The sequence below is a fragment of the Prionailurus bengalensis genome, chromosome B1 (assembly GCF_016509475.1).
Source record: "Prionailurus bengalensis isolate Pbe53 chromosome B1, Fcat_Pben_1.1_paternal_pri, whole genome shotgun sequence".
In the NCBI taxonomy this organism is placed as follows: domain Eukaryota; kingdom Metazoa; phylum Chordata; class Mammalia; order Carnivora; family Felidae; genus Prionailurus; species Prionailurus bengalensis.
The window spans coordinates 61532013-61552006 of record NC_057344.1 but is presented as its reverse complement, the minus strand read 5'-3'; the positions used below and the strand labels follow the sequence as shown (position 1 = coordinate 61552006).

At 35.8% G+C, this 19994-nt stretch overlaps 1 protein-coding gene across 3 annotated transcripts in view; it reads right to left on the bottom strand.

The window, feature by feature from the left end:
* SPOCK3 (SPARC (osteonectin), cwcv and kazal like domains proteoglycan 3) overlaps positions 1-19994 on the bottom strand; it is a 495206-nt gene that overhangs the window by 268705 nt on the left and 206507 nt on the right. For all 3 annotated transcript variants that reach the window (XM_043565988.1, XM_043565979.1, XM_043565996.1), the window contains one exon: positions 1484-1598. In XM_043565988.1, the coding sequence (XP_043421923.1) occupies positions 1484-1598 (115 nt within the window). The remainder of the gene's footprint in view (positions 1-1483; positions 1599-19994) is intronic.

Below are 19994 nucleotides of genomic sequence, written 5' to 3'. Positions count from 1 at the left end.
AATTTTTGTGATTAATTAATGTGAGTCCAAGCAATTCAGAAACTTTGGAATCCTAGGGAAATAAATAGAAAAATAAAATTCTGGCCCAATGTTTTGGTATTTCTTTATAAAGGTAACATAGAGGACATGCTTGAGTGTGGAACGTATTGCTGTTAACTCTGCTTTGCCATGCTGTGCCCTCCCACAGTATATTGACTTTATAGCAACATTATTTCCTAGAAGTCTTTTATACTCTGCATTCCCAGATTTGCTGTCTTTCTTCCTATTACGTACTTCTGCAAGTATATTATTGGTATGCCATGATTCTTTGTCCCAAGTGAACTTATTCCTAAACTCTTTATCTTGGCTCCATTAGCCAGCCTGTCTTGGCATTTGAAATCTCCCACGATAGATGTGGCATTATGGAATAAATTCCTCCTCTACTCCATTTAGCAGGTTATAAAAGGCTTTATGCATATGTGCTTTCAAACTAATACGAAAAGTCAACAAAACTTAAAGTTTGTCATTTTCTAGAAGTTCTATTTACATTCTTATTCTCTAAAGTTTTTATTCTCTGTTGGTATGTTTGAATAAAGACTTTAGAGTGAGGACACTAAAATAAAAATGCAATTAATCTCTGAACATACCCAGACAGTGAAATTCCCTTGCTCATGACGTAAAAGCAGTACAGTCCCAATGTCACAAAAGAGAGTGTTCTCATAAAGAGAATTCTTTTAAAAGTAATAAAGGGAATAGATACACCTGCTTACTTCAGTCAGTTACCTGTGATTTCACTTTTGGTTGTGCCATGTTTCAATACTTAAGACAGCATGAAACTACACAGGCTATTTCTAAATTACTGATCCTTCTCAAAATAGAGCTTATCTGACAGAAGCAGTGATATCATTATAACACAACATTTAAAACTCTTTCTTCTCTTGAAATTTTGTGCCAGCTTCCAGACTACAAGGACTCTACCAGTATGAGTGCTTCCTTAAAGGAAGGTGTCCTGAAGGGTTCTAGGTCCATATCTCTATACTGTGACTTTTTCTTTTTTAATGAACATCAATCATTTCTTTCATTTTTTCTTTGTCTTGTTTATTATTATTATTATTATTATTATTATTATTATTATTATTTGCCCTTTAACTTTGTTTCCAATTCTTCTTTGAGGAAAATAGGCATAAGCATAAATATTTAGAGGGTACCAAAATGGTACTTACTCCTTAAAGTTGAAAAAGTGTGAGTATGCAGATATAGTACTTCAATCTTCACAAACTCCTCTTTATTTAATAATATATGCCTAAATTCTTTAATCCATAGTAATTCTGATTGATTAGCGTTTAACCCAAGTGAATCATAATTATATTAACCAATCTTCTGGAATTGTTTCAATAAAACCCTGGATATAAGCTTAGCAGACATTGCCAAATATTTACATTCTGCAGTTATTCATAGTAAGGAATACTGTTCAATCAGTGAAATTTAATTTAATAATGTTTACCTGTGTGTAAGCCTCCGGTGACTAATGCAGACTGCAGTCTGAGAATCTTGAGCAATGCATACCTTATGCCGACTACATTTCATCTTTGAGCATGGATCTTTGGCTGGATCCAAAGCTAAAAAAATGTTCAGAAAATATTAAGATACATTTCAATAAAATGGAGGTATCTCATCTCATCAAACGATTTGATCAAGAAATGTACACAGCAGTTCATCTCTAAATTTTCTTCACATTCCTCCTCTTCTAAGAGATACTTCTATTTTTACCCATATAACTAACTCAGAGTTAATAGATGGCTGCAATTTAATCTTATTCTACTTGGAAGCTAAAATACATGCAACCTTATGACCAAACAATGTACAATCAAAACAGAAACTTTAAGACTAAGATTTCCTATAGTCGTTACTGTCTTCTAAGCAGTAAGGTGCAGAATAAAGTTGGGGCATTTTACTGTAATACTTGTGTCAGTTGAGGATTATAATTTATACTTTTGCTTTCCCTAGAAAGATGCAGGTAAGTGGACCTAAGGGAGTAAGCCCAAAAGATCCTAGTGGGCGTTAATGAGTCCTTTGATATGCAAGAGGAGTCTATAGCTGTGCTAGGGGGCTGCTTGAGTGTATCCTGGTAATAATACTGAGATATTGCATTTTCATTTTTAAATTGCTTGTGCCTGATGTCTGAACCCCCATTTCTCTAGACAAAACCCCTATCTTGATGGATGCCGACACAAAGAGTGTGTGATTTGTTGGTGATATTTTAAACAAGAGTCTTATTGAGATTTAATTTGCATACAATTCATTCTATTAATGTTTAAATTCAGTGGCTTTCAGTATATTCACAACTGTGCAACTATTATCACAATTAATTTTAGAGTATTTTTTAAATGGTAATTTATTTATTTTGAGAGAGAGAGTGTGTGCAAGAGCATGACCAGGGGAGGGACAGAGAAAGAGGGAGAGAATTCTAAGCAGACTGCACTGTCAGCCCAGAGGCCAACTGGGGCCTCTATCCCGCGAACCTTGATATCATGACCTGAGCTGAATCAAGAGTCAAATGCTCAACCGACTGAGTCACCCAGGCGCCCCGGTTTAGAACACTTTTATCTTCTCAAAGAAAGGATACCCTTTAGTCATCACCCTCCAAGCCCCAACTCCCCCAGCTCCCTCACAACCATGAATAGCAGCACCCACTAATCTAATTTCTGTCTCTACAGATATGCCTATTCTTTCTTTATGTAAATAGAATTACATATATGTGGTCTTCTGTGACTGGCTTCCTTTGTTTGGAACTATGTTTTCAAGGTCCAACGATATGGTACCATGTATCACTATTTTATTCCTTTAAATTGCTGAATACCACTTCTCTATATACAGATGCCACATTTTATTTACCCATCCAAGAGTTGAGGGGAATTTTGGTTGTTTCTACCTTTTGTTAATTATGAATAATGCTGCTATTGGTAATTATTATTGGTGATGTCTGATGATATTTTTTTGTGATTTTCATGGGTGGAAAGCCAGTGAAGGAGTTGGCACAAATAAGAAAAAGGTGCTGAGTGTCCTCTTTGGGTACATGTCACAACTGAGAGAAGTAACCCATGCAAGATGAAAGCTGAAAATAAAATTCTAATGCATATAGAAAAGTGGAACCTAAGTGACCTGAAAAATTTTTATTTGGAATATACAAAAGTTTTTGGGAAAGCCCTGAGCTCTTTGCTGAACATGAAATGTGGATTTGAGCCAATCTTTTCAAATCTTAAACCTAAGGTAAACTAGAGCTAACATCTGGTGTATATATCAAATTTAGCTTTATGAATGTGTTAAATCAATAACCTAATGAAAGTGAATACGTTTTGATAACCAATAAATAAACCCAATTTCAATAAAATGCAGTTATAAATTATATAGAGAGATGCATTTAGTCAGAGAAAGGCAAATATCATATGATTTCTTTCATATGTGGAATTTAAGAAACAAAAAAAGATGAACGTAGGGGAAGGGAAGGAAAAATAAGAAAAACAGAGAGGGAAGCAAACCATAAGAGACCTTTAAATACATAGAACAAACCGAGGATGCTGGAGGGGTATTGGTGTGGGGATGGGCTAAATGGGTGACGGGCATTAAGGAGGACACTTGTTGGGATGAGCATTGGGTGTTATACATGAGTAATGAATCACTGCATTCTACTCCAAAAAGCAGTATTATATTGTATGTTAACTAAATTGAATTTAAATAAATTAATTAAAAATAAAAACATATTTTCTTTGTTTAAAATTATATACTTCAACTAAACTCTTGAGATTTCAAATACTCAACTCAAATTAAAAATACTAACACATATAGTTGGTAAGATATTCACTAAGAGACATCTTATACCATAATAAAGTGGTCAGTACAATAACTGCATCTATTTGGAACACAAATGTTTAAATTTCCTCCATACTAAAAAAAAAAAGTTTTTGACAGGCAATGATTAGATAAATTATAGCTTCTCTTAATTTATGAATAATTTCAAAATTTAAGGTAAACAATATTAGCTATTTTATTTTCTTTTTTCAAATGTTTTTTATTCATTTTTAAGAGACAGAGAGCCCGCACGAGCATGAGCAGGGGAGGGGCAGAGAGCGAAAGAGACTCAGAATTTTTTTTTTCAATTTTTTTTTGTTTATTTCTTTTTGAGAGAGAGACAGAAAGAGACAGAGGGAGACAGAGCACGAGCAGGGGAGAAGCAGAGAGAGAGGGAGACACTGAACCTGAAGCAGGCTCCAGGCTCTGAGTTGTCAAGCACAGAGCCCGACGCGGGGCTTGAACTCACAAACTATGAGATCATGACCTGAGCTGAAGTCGGTCGCCTAACTGACTGTGCCACCCAGGCGCCCCAGAGGAAGACACAGAATCTTAAACAGGCTCCAGGTTCTGAGCTGTCAGCACAGAGCCCGATGTGGGGCTCAAACCCACAGACCATGAGATCATGACCTGAGCCAACATCGGATGCTCAACTGACTGAAGTCACCCAGGCGCCCCTATTTTATTTTCTATGAAATGTTTAATATACTTTGTTCACCATGCAAATGAAAATTGCTAGAACATTCTAATTATACTGTAGCAGTTTAAACCATCACAAATTAGAAAACTGTCTCATTGAACTACTGTACCTTAAAACTGCATGATTTCTTGTTAGACAACATAAAGGAAAAACATACAGTAACTTAGAAGGTATTAAAATGTATTGTTATTTCTAATCGTTAGTCTATTTTGAGTTTAATTGTTAATATCACTTTTAAATGTTGATTAAAATTAAATAATGCTGCCTAAAACAAAAAAACAAAACAATGTCTTTGTACCTACCACTGCATCTTATATTCGCATGTCATACACTCATTGTGAATATATTTAACCTATGACATATTGTTCTGAAAGGGGAGTGTTTTTGTTTTGAAATACAACACTATGGTACATATGAAACTATCATGACTAATCTAACCTAGTTACTCTCCAAATGCAGACCATTGATAGTTATTTTTAGTTATTCTTTCTAGTTTTCTTTACCTTCTACAGCATGCATTAGATAATTTTCTAAAATTCCATTACACCTCTTACATTACATCTGCCTAATTAAAGACATCAGAACTCAAAAATCTGTGTATAATAAGAAGGAAATTACTGGAACAGATACAGCACATGAAAATAAATTTAATGAAAATTTTACATAAAATTCTGCATAAAGGATCAAATAAAAGAGTAGTAGTAGTGGGGTGCCTCATGGGCTCAATAGGTTGAGCGTCCGGCTTTGGCTCAGGACATGATCTCACAGTTCGTGGGTTCAGGCCCTGAGTCAGGCTCTGTGCTGCCAGCTCTGAGCTTGGAGTCTGCTTCAGATTTTGTGTCTCTTCCACTTGCAGTCTGTCTCTCTGTCTCACTCTCAAAAACAAATAAAAATTAAAAAAAATTTTAAGTGTAGTAGTGTCAGGAGATGGAAAATATGATAGAAGGTGAACAAAAGAATCAAATACATAGAATCTGCACTAAGGAAAAGATCTCTGTGCATGTGATTTTAACCATGTGTATTTTTGAGTAGAACTTACATTGTTGGCAGCTTAAAAATTATAAAATATCACACACTGTAAATACAGATGCTTGAGATTTTATTCTTGAAATCACAACAATAACATAGCCATCTTCCCCTAGACTGAAGCCCATGGATTAGACTTAATCCTGTATTTTAAAATAGCCTGGCATAAATTCATCACCTCCCTCTGTTGCTATCCTCTTCTTTCCATCTCATTCCAATTAGCGTTTCCTGTTCTATTCCACATTACTGTATTTAACTTTTTCTCAGGCATCCAGTAAAACAACCCAAGCACCCAGTAAAAAAGATTTCAGTCAGTGCACTTGAATTCATTTGGGCATATTCTTTCTGTCTTAATCTTTCATAATCTTTCTTATGGATGTGAACTAACCTGGGGATCTAACGAATACTGTTTTTGTATTGTTTTGTTTCCAAACGAAGCAGTCTGCATACTAAACAACGGCCTTATACTTTCATCTATGATGTAGTTGCATTTCATTTGTGATATAGGATTTCCCTCACTCTTCCTCCAGAATATTCGGTTTTTAGTCAGGATTCCCCCACTAATTTCTAGACCAGAGTAAGCTAGGGCATATCCAGCCTGACCCAGCTGCTAATGTGGGAGGAAGTGCCTGCACCAGCAAGGATTGGTGTGAGCAGAAAGCAAATGTAAGTGTAGACAGGTATGTCAATGAAGAAAGATCTAATTCTTGAAAAGAAGTCCTTATGTAAGGGGAACTGAAAAGTAAGGACACACAATGCAGATGGCAGGTCAAGAAAACAAACGGGGACAGTGACTGAAAGGTGCTGAATTCTCAATTCAGCAGAGAAATCATTAGTATTCATATTCTGTGCAAGTGGTATTGAAAGGAAAGGCAAAAAGTGGTGTCATTAAGGTGCAAAACTAGGTTTTATTGTTACTGTCAAGAACTGAAATAAACTTTAACAGAGAAGATCGGGACTCTTAATCTGTACAAACTGACTTCTAGAATTTAGCAGTGTTTATCCACAAAAAGCCTAGATTTTTCAATTAAGTCCTAATTATTCTAGGCTAAAGCCCTCTTAAATAATTCTGCATTTTATTTTTAGTGGGGTTAATGATGAACCAGTCACCTTAGCTAAGTCAATTTCAGAAAAAATATTTCTTAGAAACTTGACAAATACAGTAAAAACTTAACTTTCCCAATACTGGTTCAGATTTTTCAAACTACTAACTTCTATATAGTCTGATAGGTTCATCTAAAAATTAAAGATTTCTGGACTAGATGATCTCCAAATTCACATTCTTTTTTCAAAGAGTGTTAGTACATTTCAGCATGCACTTTTCGCACCATAAATCCTATGTAGAATGGATCCTCCCCTCAACACATTCAGCATTCTTATTAGAAAGGAGATATATAGGAAAAGCAATTAGAATGCATCAAGTGGAAATTATATACATATATGTGTGTATGTATATATAGTTAGCTATGTGAAAATGTACACACATACCGGCGAAGGAATGGGGGATAATTAGAATGAATGAAAACTTAGGTAGGTTTTGAAATATGTACAATGAACAAAATGAAAGGAAACCCCAGTATAAGAAGCCAGTATAAATGCATAAAAGTATAAAAGGATGCCCTATTCCTGGAATGACAGATAGTTCAGGAGGGATGAAATACAAAATGTACATACTGCCTTCAAGTATTGTGGAAAACCAAAATAAAACAAAACAACACTAGAGAGGCGGATGAAAGCTTCTTACCTTTTGGAGTTCTGCCTTATAGGTAATGCCATGTCACTGAATGATTTTAATTTGGAGAGTGACATACTTAGGTTTGTATGGTAAAGAGATCACTCACAAAAATTCGGTTACGCTTTGAATAATTTTTGATCAAGACAAGAAAACTAACAAATATCCAGGAGACAAAGGATAAGAATCCACTGTAAAGGAAGATGGGCATGGGGACAATGCTGACTACAGAGCAAAAATAAAAGATGGTTTTGGGAGGGTCAAGCATGGTCTGTTGGAATAGGTATGCTGAGGCAATGGGATCTGAATCAGCTGAATAAATGTCTAGCACCTGACCTCCACCATTTGTGGCCTTTTTCTGTAATGAATACTGCTGCAACTGATTTCCTTTTGATTAGTATTTGCCCAGCTAACTTTTGTCTGAACTCCTTTATTTTTAATTCTTAATTTTTATATTTTAACAATGCTCTCAAGAACTCTTGGGCAGATTTATAAGCACAGTCTAAGGGGACCTATCTCTTCTTTTGTTTCAACTGTGACTTTTTTTTTTATTTAAAAAAAACTTTTAATGTTTATTTATTTTTGAGACAAAGAGAGAGCATGAATGGGGGAGGGTCAGAGAGAGAGGGAGACACAGAATCTGAAACAGGCTCCAGGCTCCGAGCTGTCAGCACAGAGCCCGACGTTCTGAACTCACGGACTGTGAGATCGGGGCTTGAACTCACAGACTGTGAGATCATGACCTGAGCCGAAGTTGGATGCTCAACTGACTGAGCCACCCAGGCGCCCCTCAACTGTGACTTTTTTTTAATGTAATTGCACTCTTCTTTATTGCTTTCTTTTGTGTTTTCTGTTTTGCAACATTTTGTTTCTTTTTTTCCTTATCTTTCTTCTTTCCTTCCTCAGTGTATTAATTATATTTTATTTAGTACCTCCTTCCTTCTGCTAGTTTGGAAGTTATACGATCTCTTTTAGTGATTTCCTTTGGATTTACATACACATCGAGCATCACTGGATGAGAATAACCATACAATAAGTAGATTACCCTTCTTCTGAAGAGTTCCACGTTAACACCAAATCTTTGACCTTCAACTTCCACACCAATTTCCATGAGTTCCTCTGCACTTTACCATAGAACCACTGCAAAATAGTATTTTTTAAATATATTTTTTTAAATTTATTTATTTATTTTGAGAGAGAGAGCATAATTGGTGGCAGGGCGGGGGGGGGGGGGGGGGGGGGAAGAGAATCCCAAGCAGGCTCTGCACTGTCAGAGTAGAACCTGATGTGGGGCTCGATCTCATGAATTGTGAGATCATGACCTGAGCCAAAATCAAGAGTTGACCACTAGACCAACTGAACCAACCAGGCACCCCAAAAGAGTCCGTATTTCTATTATTATTTTTACTGACATAGCTAATTTAAACTTATCAAGTCTACCAATTTATTTGCCCATAATTGTTTCTTGCAGTTCACACTGCCTTTTGGGTCCTCTCATATAATTTTATTTGTTGAAGCATATCATTTTATGGTTTTTTCAACATGTGCAATTTGTGCCATACCTTTTATATATTTCTCTGAATGTATCTTTATTTTCCAATCAATTTTAAAGGATAATTTATCTGTGTCCGGCATTCTTATTTGATAATTACTTTTTTCTAGCCACAATAAAAATATCATTTCATGTTATTTTGCCATCAGTTGCGACTAATTAATAAGTCTGTTTTTAGCCTGTGGTCCTCTGTAAGCAGTCAGCTTTACCCCTCAGATATTATAATATTTTCTTATCATCAAAACTTTGTGCTGTGAAATGCCTATCTCCATCTATTATAGCAAACACATCAGCAAATATATCCTTCTCTTTGAATTTCAACTGGTAACAGAAGTACATTTAGGTAATGAAAGAACGCTTCAGCCACTAGGAAAAAAATCAAGAAAACAAAAACTTAAGTTAAACATTCATCATGATTTAAGAGCAGGTGAATTGTGCCATCGAGAGCTGGATTTAAATTTTGGAAAACTGTTGGAAAAATTGCAACATCACTACATAGTGAAAGGCATAAAATTAAAGTAAGATGCATACCCATCAGCGTTCACTTGGTGAAATGTCTCTTTGAGCTTAATTGTGTGTTTTCACATAAAATGAAGTGACCAGTAACTCAAACATGTTTTAAAAACCTTCACGGTTCAACAATGAAGCACTGCATATATTTTTGTTGTTGTTTTAACAACAGTTCGTTTCACTAAAACTCTATGCTGTAAAACTATAAGAAGAAGTGGTTTTCTAGGGAATTTTTTTTAACTTGCCAGATGTTAGAATGAAACGCAGTGCAAGTGAGCAGCATGGAAAATAGAGCTAATGCCTGATAGTTAATTAGACTTTTGACAGCCAATTTTGTGGCGCTAAATGTGATTAAATGTGGCTGCAAGTCTTTGGAGTGACTTTTCTTAGTTTTAAACCTTAATATTACTTTAGTTATATAACGTCCTTCCACTGTAACTCTGGTCTCCCCATTTCAACCATTACATGTGGAGATCTACACAATCAGCAGATTTGAATGCAACTGCTGCATTAATTTCTTTTGCAGTAAATATATATCAAAATATCACAATATTTATTCCAATAATATCCCATCTTATATAATTGTATGAAAGGCAACTACTACATTGATAACTCAAAGATAATAAAAACTCTAGATGCTATTATAAGGCAGAATTTTGTGCAACATCCAGTCTAGTATTAAAGTACTAATGACAATTTAAAAATGTCATGATCTTTTATTCTTTGTCGTTCTTTTACTTTGTCAAGATATCATATCTTCCACACTCCTTAAAGTGATAAATGTTAATAGTGTTCCTTTTATAAAAGAGATGAATTTCAGAATACTTGACTATATGTAAAAACCTATTATTTTTACAGGTTTTCATTCTCAAATATTATTTGGTACATAAAAATGATGACACTGAATCCTCATCCTAAAGCTTTATACTTAGGACTTTCATTCTAATATTTGAGGTAAATATATCTATGATTCAGTTAATACTTACTAAGAGGGTGCCCAAAATAAAATCATAAAAAAGTCCCTACTAATAGGGCAATAATGTCTTAGCTTACTGAAATAATGTTTACCTGTAGTTCCTTGATGATTCTATATCTTAGTGTTTTCATCTAGAAATGAAAGAGATTGGTCTAATTCTAAAATGCAAAATAATATATTCTATAATTGCATACCTTAACTTACCTGGGAGCTTTTATATAAAAAAAAGAAGAAATATTTTTAAATATTAACACTGAGTTGAGGGCACTTGGATGGTTCAGTTGGTTAAGCATAAGACTCTTGATTTCAGCTCAGGTCATGATCTCATGGTTTGTGAGATAGAGCCCCACATCAGTTTGGATGTGGGATTCTCTCTCTCCCCCCTCTTTCTAATGCTCATTCTCTCCCTCTCCCTCTCTCTCTCTCTCTCTCTCTCTCTCTCTCTCTCTGTCTCTCTCTCTCTGTCTCTCTCTCAAAATAAATATATAAACTTTAAAAAATATATTACCACTGTGTTGAAAAACTGTTTATGCAACTCTGCATAAATATTTCCAGACATATAGAAAACAGCATATTTGGCATTATCATTTGTACTTTTGTTGCTAGTTATTAAGGTCTTATAAAATCTCTTATAATTTGCTATACAGCTCTTCTAACCATCCTACAGGAGGATATATGGCCCACTTTAAGTGACACTCTGCTTTTCTCAGTCCTCAATTAGGACACAGAATTATCTCAGTCCAATAAAAGCCACTGACTCTAAACTCACCATTTTCCTAAATGAAGATTACTCTTCTATTTTTCCTATTTAAAAGTAAAAATACAATCTACATGAACTCTTTTTTTAAGAGAGTTTCTCTATTTTTGAGAGAGAGAGCACGTGCGCACGCATGCCTGCACATGAGTGGGGGGGGGGGCGGGCAGAGAGAGGGAGACACAGAATCCATGAACTCTTTCTAAAGAACAATGAGGCTAGGAGCTCCTGGGTGGCTCAGTCAGTTAAGCATCTGACTTCAGTTCAGGTCCTGATCTCACTGCTCCTGAGTTTAAGCCCCACATCAGGCTCTGTGCTGACAGCTTAGAGTCTAGAGCCAGTTTCAGATTATGTCTCCGTCCCTCTACCCTTCCCGTGCCCTGCTTGTGAGCTCTCTCTCACTCTCTCTCTCTCAAATATAAAATATAAATACATACATACATACATACATAGAACTAAAACAAGACTTCTAAGCACAGATAGGTTTCCTTGGAAAGTTATGTCAAACATTGCTACCATTAGATAGTTTACACACTTATATGCACAGAGAGGTGTATATGTATAAACAAGGAATGATTTTATGACCATCTAACCTTGGGTATGAATTGGGTGTGAATCAGGAGATATTCTCCTGATATCATCTATTCAATTTGCTACAAAATTAAAGGCACAGTAAGTGAGCACACCTCACTGCTAGAAGAAATGTTAAAATTAAAAAACTGAACACAGAAGTGTTGGCCAGAATTAGATCAACCAACCCTAACACACAGCTGGTGGGCAGTATAGAATGGTACAGGTTACTGTTAGTAGTCCAGGTACAATTAGGAGACAAAAGACTTAGTACCTCAGATAGGGAAAGTTTAAAATAAGGAATTGCTGAGGCTCCTGTGTGGCTTAGTTGGTTGAGCATCCAACTTTTGATTTTGTCTCTGGTCATCATCTCATGGTTGTGGGATCGAGCCCACATCAGCTCTGTGCTGAGCGTGGAGCCTACTTAAGATTCTCTCATTCTCTCTCTCTCTCTCTCTCTCTCTCTCTCTCTCTCTCTCTCTCCCCTGTGCCCACCCCCCTCCTCTCTCTCTCTCTCTCTCAAATAAAAATAAGAATAAATAAAATAAGGAATTATTATTTATAATAAAAGAATAACTGTCAAAAAAAGGAGTAAAAAAGTCTCTCAAGAATACTCTAGTAATAATATGAAGTATCGATGGAAGAGCCAAACTAGAAAGGTGTGCCTCCTCCCCAGGTTTGGGATTCAGTTCTCATTGGAGAAGGTTGAAGTACACCAGATGGCTCAGAAGTCTATTTAGTTAGCAGGGCCAGAGCTGGTTGGTCCATAGTCACTGGCAAAGTGGGCAACACCATACCTCTTCCCCCCACCCATCTGGTACAGGTGCACAGAGGCTGAAAGGAAGGGAATCACAGCTGGGAATGAGCAGGAAACACTCAACCAGTATGCAAGTGGGCTGAAGCCAGCAGGAGTGCATGGAGGGAGTTGAGGCATTGGGAGCCCATTTCCAAGTGCAAGACCTGGAGTACACAGTTCCCACCAAAACAAGGTATGCAAACCTGCTGTGGGACTATACATATTCTACATGCAGGTGTGGTAGAGCACCCCTGCATGTCTCTCCTTCACGCACCACTGCAGTAGAAGGACAAACAGAAGTATTCCAGAGCCAGAAAGAGAAGTCCTTCACTCTGCAATGCCCTTGCAGTTGCCTACATTGACGACGCTTAATTTCTGTTTGTTACAAGACATGCTTACAGGATCCTGTTCTATCACTGCAGAACAGGCAACGAAAAGGGAATTGAGAGATGAGAGTCAGTAAATTGATACCGCTCACAATCCCTTTGGAAAATATTTCGGCAGTTTGTTATATAATTAAACAATACTACGTCTTTGAATTTATCCAAGAAAATATTTGAATGTTCACGAAAAGACTACTACAAAACAGTCATGGAATGTTTATTTATAAGAACTAACCCAAATATGCATCAACAGATGACTGCTGTCATACAAAGACAATGCAATAAAACAAACAAAACAAAACAAACCCCTGAAAAATGCAATACTGTTAGATCAATCTCAAAACCACTATAGGAAAAAAATGGCATAAAGGAAAGTATACATGCAATGTACTTCCATGTGTATCAAGCTATATACAGAACAAGCTAAAGTAAATTAAAGTGAAAGAAATCAGAACAGTGATTGCCTGGATTGGGGGTAGGCAACCAGGGGGATTGGGCAGAGGATGCAATTCGGGGAATGTCTGGAGTGATGGAAATGTTCTTTATCTTAAAGGAGGTAGTGTTGATTCAATTATCTGCATTCACCAAAATGCATCAAACTGTACATTTTCAACTACTGCATCTTATTGCATGTAAACTATCCATTAATTTAAAAAAATTCCAGGGGCGCCTGGGTGGCGCAGTCGGTTGAGCGTCCGACTTCAGCCGGGTCACGATCTCGCGGTCCGTGGGTTCGAGCCCCGCGTCAGACTCTGGGCTGATGGCTCAGAGCCTGGAGCCTGTTTCCGATTCTGTGTCTCCCTCTCTCTCTGCCCCTCCCCCGTTCATGCTCTGTCTCTCTCTGTCCCAAAAATAAACAAACGTTGAAAAAAAATTAAAAAAAAATTCCTGTTTTTTTTTGTTTGTTTGTTTTCTCCTGAGGCATCTTTTGAAGTCTCCATCCTCCATGAGAATATTTAAGGTCTTTCTCAATCAATCATCTCAGGGCAGCAGAGCATACAATCAAAAATCAAAGGTGCAAATTTCACCTCTGAAAAATCAATTCTGCACCAAGGGGTATGTTCTTTTGTAATAAATGCTGCACAATGCAGATAGGTTAAATTAATGAAAAGCAAGTCATAATAGGAAAGAGAATGCAGAACAGGATCTCATTTACTCAAATCTGCAGTCTACATAAGACTTTAGACGTAACTGCCAGAATTTAACTGTCCTAAAAACAGAAAGAGCTTTTAAGAATGTCCAAAAGTTTAAAAAAGACTAATATTTTGTAAACACCAACGATAATACTGGCTGAAGCAACAAGTTGATAGAATTTCTAACTAAGAACACTTCCAAATATACATAGTAATCTTCAGAACATTTTATGAATTAAATGTTTTGGAACAAAACTAATTAGACTAACCAATTTTTTCAAATATTCCTTCTTTCAGCAGATCGGTCCTGCTTGCACAGAGCTGTAGTTACAACAATGGCAGACATTCTTAGTAAAGCAATGGTGGTAATTATCCTGGCAGGTAAGTAAACCTTATGGGTCTTCCGTAGCCTTCAGTTTGTCACGTCTAATTAATATCATGGCTCACAAAAAAACCAAATAATCCTTTGCAAAGTACTGATCTGACTACTGTTAAATGAAGCTTTCACTGCCTGCCACCTACTTAGGTGGGATTAGATTAAAGCCTCTGGTTTGCTCAAATGACTAAATCAAATGAGGGTGTATTTTCTGATAGGGCCCTTTCAGTCAGCTTGTTTCGTGAAACAGTTTAATCTGTACTTTACTCTGGTGCAAATGGAAACCTCTAATTGCTATTTACTAAAGGACTGCATCTTTAGCATTGATGTATCAAATTAATGGTTTACCACATCTGGAAATTTAATATCACAAACTGTCAAATTTATAAACCTAAATACGCTGGACATTTTTGTTGCCTAAAGTATTTGTCTAAATATCCAAAATATTCAAAAATACTTTTAGTCATATTCTTGGGGTTGTAAATTGACAATGCAATAGGATCCCATAGGGCCTGCCTCAAATCATTAGAGCAGAATCCAATTCTAGCAACTGACATAACAAAGCCCTATAGAATTACAAGATGTGGTTCCTTATCAAACATGATGGGACCAGTGTATGCAAATGGCTGTGATGTTAACTTTATAAGTATTTTTATGATAAATATTAAAAGTATATTTTTTCTTTCTAGGCTATTACAAAGAACATGATTATAAAAATACCATGTGCAACAGTGATGACAAAACTGAAACATGGTAAATTCTGAAGGACTCCATGACTGATCAGTGGGGAAACAAGTCAAAGTAAAAAGGAACCAGTGTTGTTGTATGTTATTATTCAACTTTGAAATGTGCATGATGGGTAATATAATTTGAAAAGCGTCAATATTGCCTTTTTGGATACAAAACCTTCACTCTATTATATATTATTAATCCTATGAAGAAACTGATATATGTCACTGTGAGATGTAAGAAGAAGAACCTAGAAAATACTCGGTCTGAACTTGCAAATTTAAGTATATTGTGAGAAAATGGTTTGGGAAAAGCATTTTCCAGATTCTAATTATACCATTGCTGTCCCTACTTAAGCATATTAACTAACAATGAGTCTGAAAGACTAGAATGATAAGATTATTGTGTGGTATGGAATGGATCTCTTTTAGACTAACCAAGTACTAGAGAAAAGTTCTAAAACAAGGGAGGAATGAAAGGAGAGCTTTCTCATTTGTTCTAGACTAAATGTGTATGTCCCCCTAAAATTCATTTGTTGAAATGCTCACCTGCAAAATGATGGTACAGTAGTCCCCCCTTAGGCACGGTTACCCTTTCTGCAGTTTCTACTTGTGGTCAACCACCATCTGGAAGCAGTGATCCTACTCCACACATCGGAAGGTGGATAGTGGCCTAAAGCTACATTACAATGTCAGGCCAATCACCACACTTCATCTTACCATTTTATCATCTCACATCATCACAAGGTGACGACAGTAGAATAAGATGTGGAGAAAGGGAAAGGACCATATCCACATAACTTTCATTACAGTGTATAGTTAGTTATTCTGTTTTACTAGTAGTTATTGTTGCTCGTCTCTTTGTGTGCCTAATTTATAAATCAAACCTTCTCATAGGTACGTAGATATAGGAAACAAAAAACATAGTATGTAAAAGTTTCCGTACTATCCATGGTTTCAGGCATTCACTGTGGATCTCAGAACATATCCCCCAAGGATAAGGAAGGACCACTGTATTAAGTGGTGAGGCCTTAGGAAGTAATTAGATCATGATGGTGGAATACTCATAAGTGGGATTAGTGCCTCATAAAAGAGACCTTAGGAGCTCTATGTTTCCTTCTCACGTAAGAATGCAATGAGGGTAAAATGAGAAGATGATAGTTTGCAACCTGGAAGAAGGTCTCCCCAGAAGCCCACCATGCTGGCACCTGGTCTTAAACTTCTGGCCTCCAAAACGTCTATTGTTTATAAGCTGCCCAGCCTATGGTACTTTGTTATAGCAGCCCACACCAATTAAGAGACCATTTTTCTTTCTGGGATTGAATGAGAGGAAAAAGGAAGAGAACCAATGACAGATAGAAAAAAAAAATTAAATCTCAATCTCTATTTCCCTTTTCTTAGGCTTCCTTCAAGCCAACTTTTGGACAATGTTCAGATGAGTGAGAGTAAAACAGAGGGGATCATTTGACAATCCTTGCTCCATCTTTCGAACATGAACACCACCTCAAAGACTGTCCTTGAACATTCTGGGGCACTGGCACATCTTAATAACTCTGTTGGGAGAATCACTCAATCAAAGGGTCACCGTGGACTTTTAAGGCTACCTTCAGTCCTTATGCAGCATGATCACCAACTTGAGGGCTGCTAGGGCTTGCCATGGTGATCCTGGCACAAAAGTTATAGAGTGGGGCCAGTGAAATGGATGTAGGCTAAGAGAGATAGGAGTCTACCCCCAACAGGACTAAGATGAGGTCAAATCTATCTTTCACTGTGCCCTTCTCAACGTATGACCAAGTACACATTATCTTGGAAAGAAAAAAAAAGGAAGTGAAGAGGCAGCTGAGAAACGTAATAACCAAATTATTATACCAACTTAATAGCCGACTTAATAACCAAAAGGAATTAAACTGAATTATTTTAACCAATTATTATCTAATTATTGAATTAGGTTGTACTTTGTCATTTTTTTCTAATTAAGGGACATATTAAGGTACTTTTTCTCATTTGGAATATGGCAGATATAGACTAAAGAGATTATATATATTTTTTACTCATTTGAGTTTCAGCTTTTCATGTTGACATATAGTTATATATTGAACAACCTGGATTAAAGGGTACAAGAAGTAACCAGATTCTTTATCTAATTCTCAGAAAGTGTTATATTAGCTCCTTGCACCTAATAATTTACTCTTTTCAAATAAGAACTCAAGCAGTATTTTAATAGCTTTTAACATAGTGGAATGTCCAGCACACTTTAATCATCATACAATTTAGAATGTCTCCATAGCTGAATCATTCTCCAGCCATGATTGTACTTCAGTTTTGGAATTTAGATGGCATGAGATTTTATATATATATATATATATATATATATATATATCCCTTAAAACTCTACTAATACATGAATTCAGTAAAGTTGCAGGATGCAAAATCAATATGCAGAAATCTGCTGCATTTCTCTACACTAATAGCAAACTTGACAAAAAATAAATTAAGAAAACAACATCATTTATAATCACATCAAAAAAGAATAAAACACCTAGAAATATATTTAACCAAGGAGGTAAAAGACGTACATTCAAAAAAAAATAAGACACTGATGAAAAAAATTGAATACACAAATACATGGAAGATACTCCATGCTCATGAACCAGAAGAGAAAAATTAATATTGTTAAAATTTCCATACTAATATTCAAGTCAATCTATATATTCAATGTACTCCCTGTCAAAATTCCAATGGCATTTCACATAAATAAAACAAACAATCCTAAAATTTGCATGGAACCAGAAAAAAATCCCAAATAGTCAAAGCAATATTAAGAAAGAACAAAGCCAGAGGTATCATGCTCCCTGATTTCAAACTATACTACAAATCCATTAATCAAAATAATATGGTTTTAGCATAGAAACATACACATAAGGGTGCCTGGCTGGCTCAGTCTGTGGAGCACGTGTCTCTTGATCTTGAGATTCTAAGTTTGAGTCCCACTTTGGGTGTAAAAATGACTTAAAAATAAAATCTTGGGGCGCCTGGGTGGCTCAGTCAGTTAAGCATCCGACTTTGGCTCAGGTAATGATCTCACGGTCTGTGAGTTCGAACCCCTCATCCGTCTCTGTGATGACAGTTCAGAGTCTCTCTCTGCCCCTCCCCCACTTGTGCTCTGTCTCTCTCTCTGTCTCTCAAAAATAAGTAAATGTAAAAAAAAAAAATTAAACAAGCCAAAAACAAACAAACAAACAAAACAGACACATAGATCATCAATGGAACAGAATATAAAGCTCAGGAAAAAATGCACATATATATGGTGAATTAACTTGTAACAAAAAAAGCCAAAAATATCCGATGGGGAAAGGACAGTATCTCCAATAAATGGTGTGCAGAAAGCTGGAAAGCCACATGCAAAAGAATGAAACTGGACTACTATCTTTTCATATGAAAATTAATTCAAAATGGATTAAAAACTTGAATATAAGACCTGCAACCATAAAACTCCTAGAAGAAAATATTGGTAGTAACCTCCTTGATATTGGTCCTGGTGATGATTTTTTTGGATCTGATGCCAACAGCAAAAATTAAGAAGCGGTACTACATCAAACTAAAAAGTTGCTGCATAACAAAATAAACCACCAACAAAATAAAAAAGAAATCTGCTGAATGTGAAACAATATTTGCAAATTATATATCTGATAAGGGGTAATATCCAAAATATATAAAGAATTCATAGGAATCAATAACAAAACCAAACAATCCAATCTAAAAATGAACAGAGACTACGAATAGACATTTTTCCAAAGAAGATATACTGATGGCCAAAAGGTACAAGAAAAGATGCTCAACATCACTCTCTACTCATTAGGGAAATCAAATCAAAATCACAATGAGGTATCATACCACGTCTTTTAGAATCAAAAAGATAAGAAAAGGTGTTAGCAAGGATGTGGAGAAAAGGGACCTCTTGCACAATGTTGGTAGGAATGTAATTGGTGCAGTCACTTTGGAAAATAGTTTGGAAGTTCCTTAAAAAATTAAAAATAGAACTACTATACATTCTAACAATTCTATTCCTGGGTATTAAAAGAAAACAAAGGTACTAACTCAAAAAGATATATGCACCCCCATGTTCATTCCAGACTTATTCACAATAGTCAAGATACAGAAACAACCTTAAGTCTCCACTGTTGGATGAATGGATAAAGAAAATGTGAGATTAGATAGATAGATAGATGGATAGATAGATGATAGATAGATAGATAGATAGATAGATGATAGATAGACACATAGATAGATAGATGATTGATAGATAGATAGATAGATAGATAGATAGCTATAAATATAAGGATAGATAGATATGCAATGGAATACTCTTCATAAAAAAGAATGAAATCTTACCATTTGCAACAACGTGGATGAAACTTGAGGGCATTATGCTAAATAAAATAAAATCAGATAGATAAAGACAAATATGGTATGATCTCATTCATATGTGGAATTTTAAAAACCAACAAACCAACCAACCAACAAACAAAAGCTTAGAGATACAGAGAACAGATTGGTGGTTGCCAGAAGCTGGGATGAGGGTGGAGTACAGGGAAATGGGTAAAAGGGGTCAAGGTACAAAATTCCAGTAATAAAATAAATAAGTCACAGAGATGTAATGTACAGCATGGTGACTAGAGGTAACAATACAGTATTGCAAATTTTAAAGTTGCTAAGAAAGTAAATCTTAAAAGTTTCATCACAAGAAAAAAATATGTAACTATACATGCCGACGGATGTTAACTAGACTTCTTGTGACTTTAAAATATATACAAATATTGACTCATGTACACCTAAAGCTAATGTAATGGTGTATGTCAGTTGTATCTCAATAAAAAGAGTATATTGTAGGTAACTGTTATGTCTGAAGAGGGTACACTTAACTCTCATT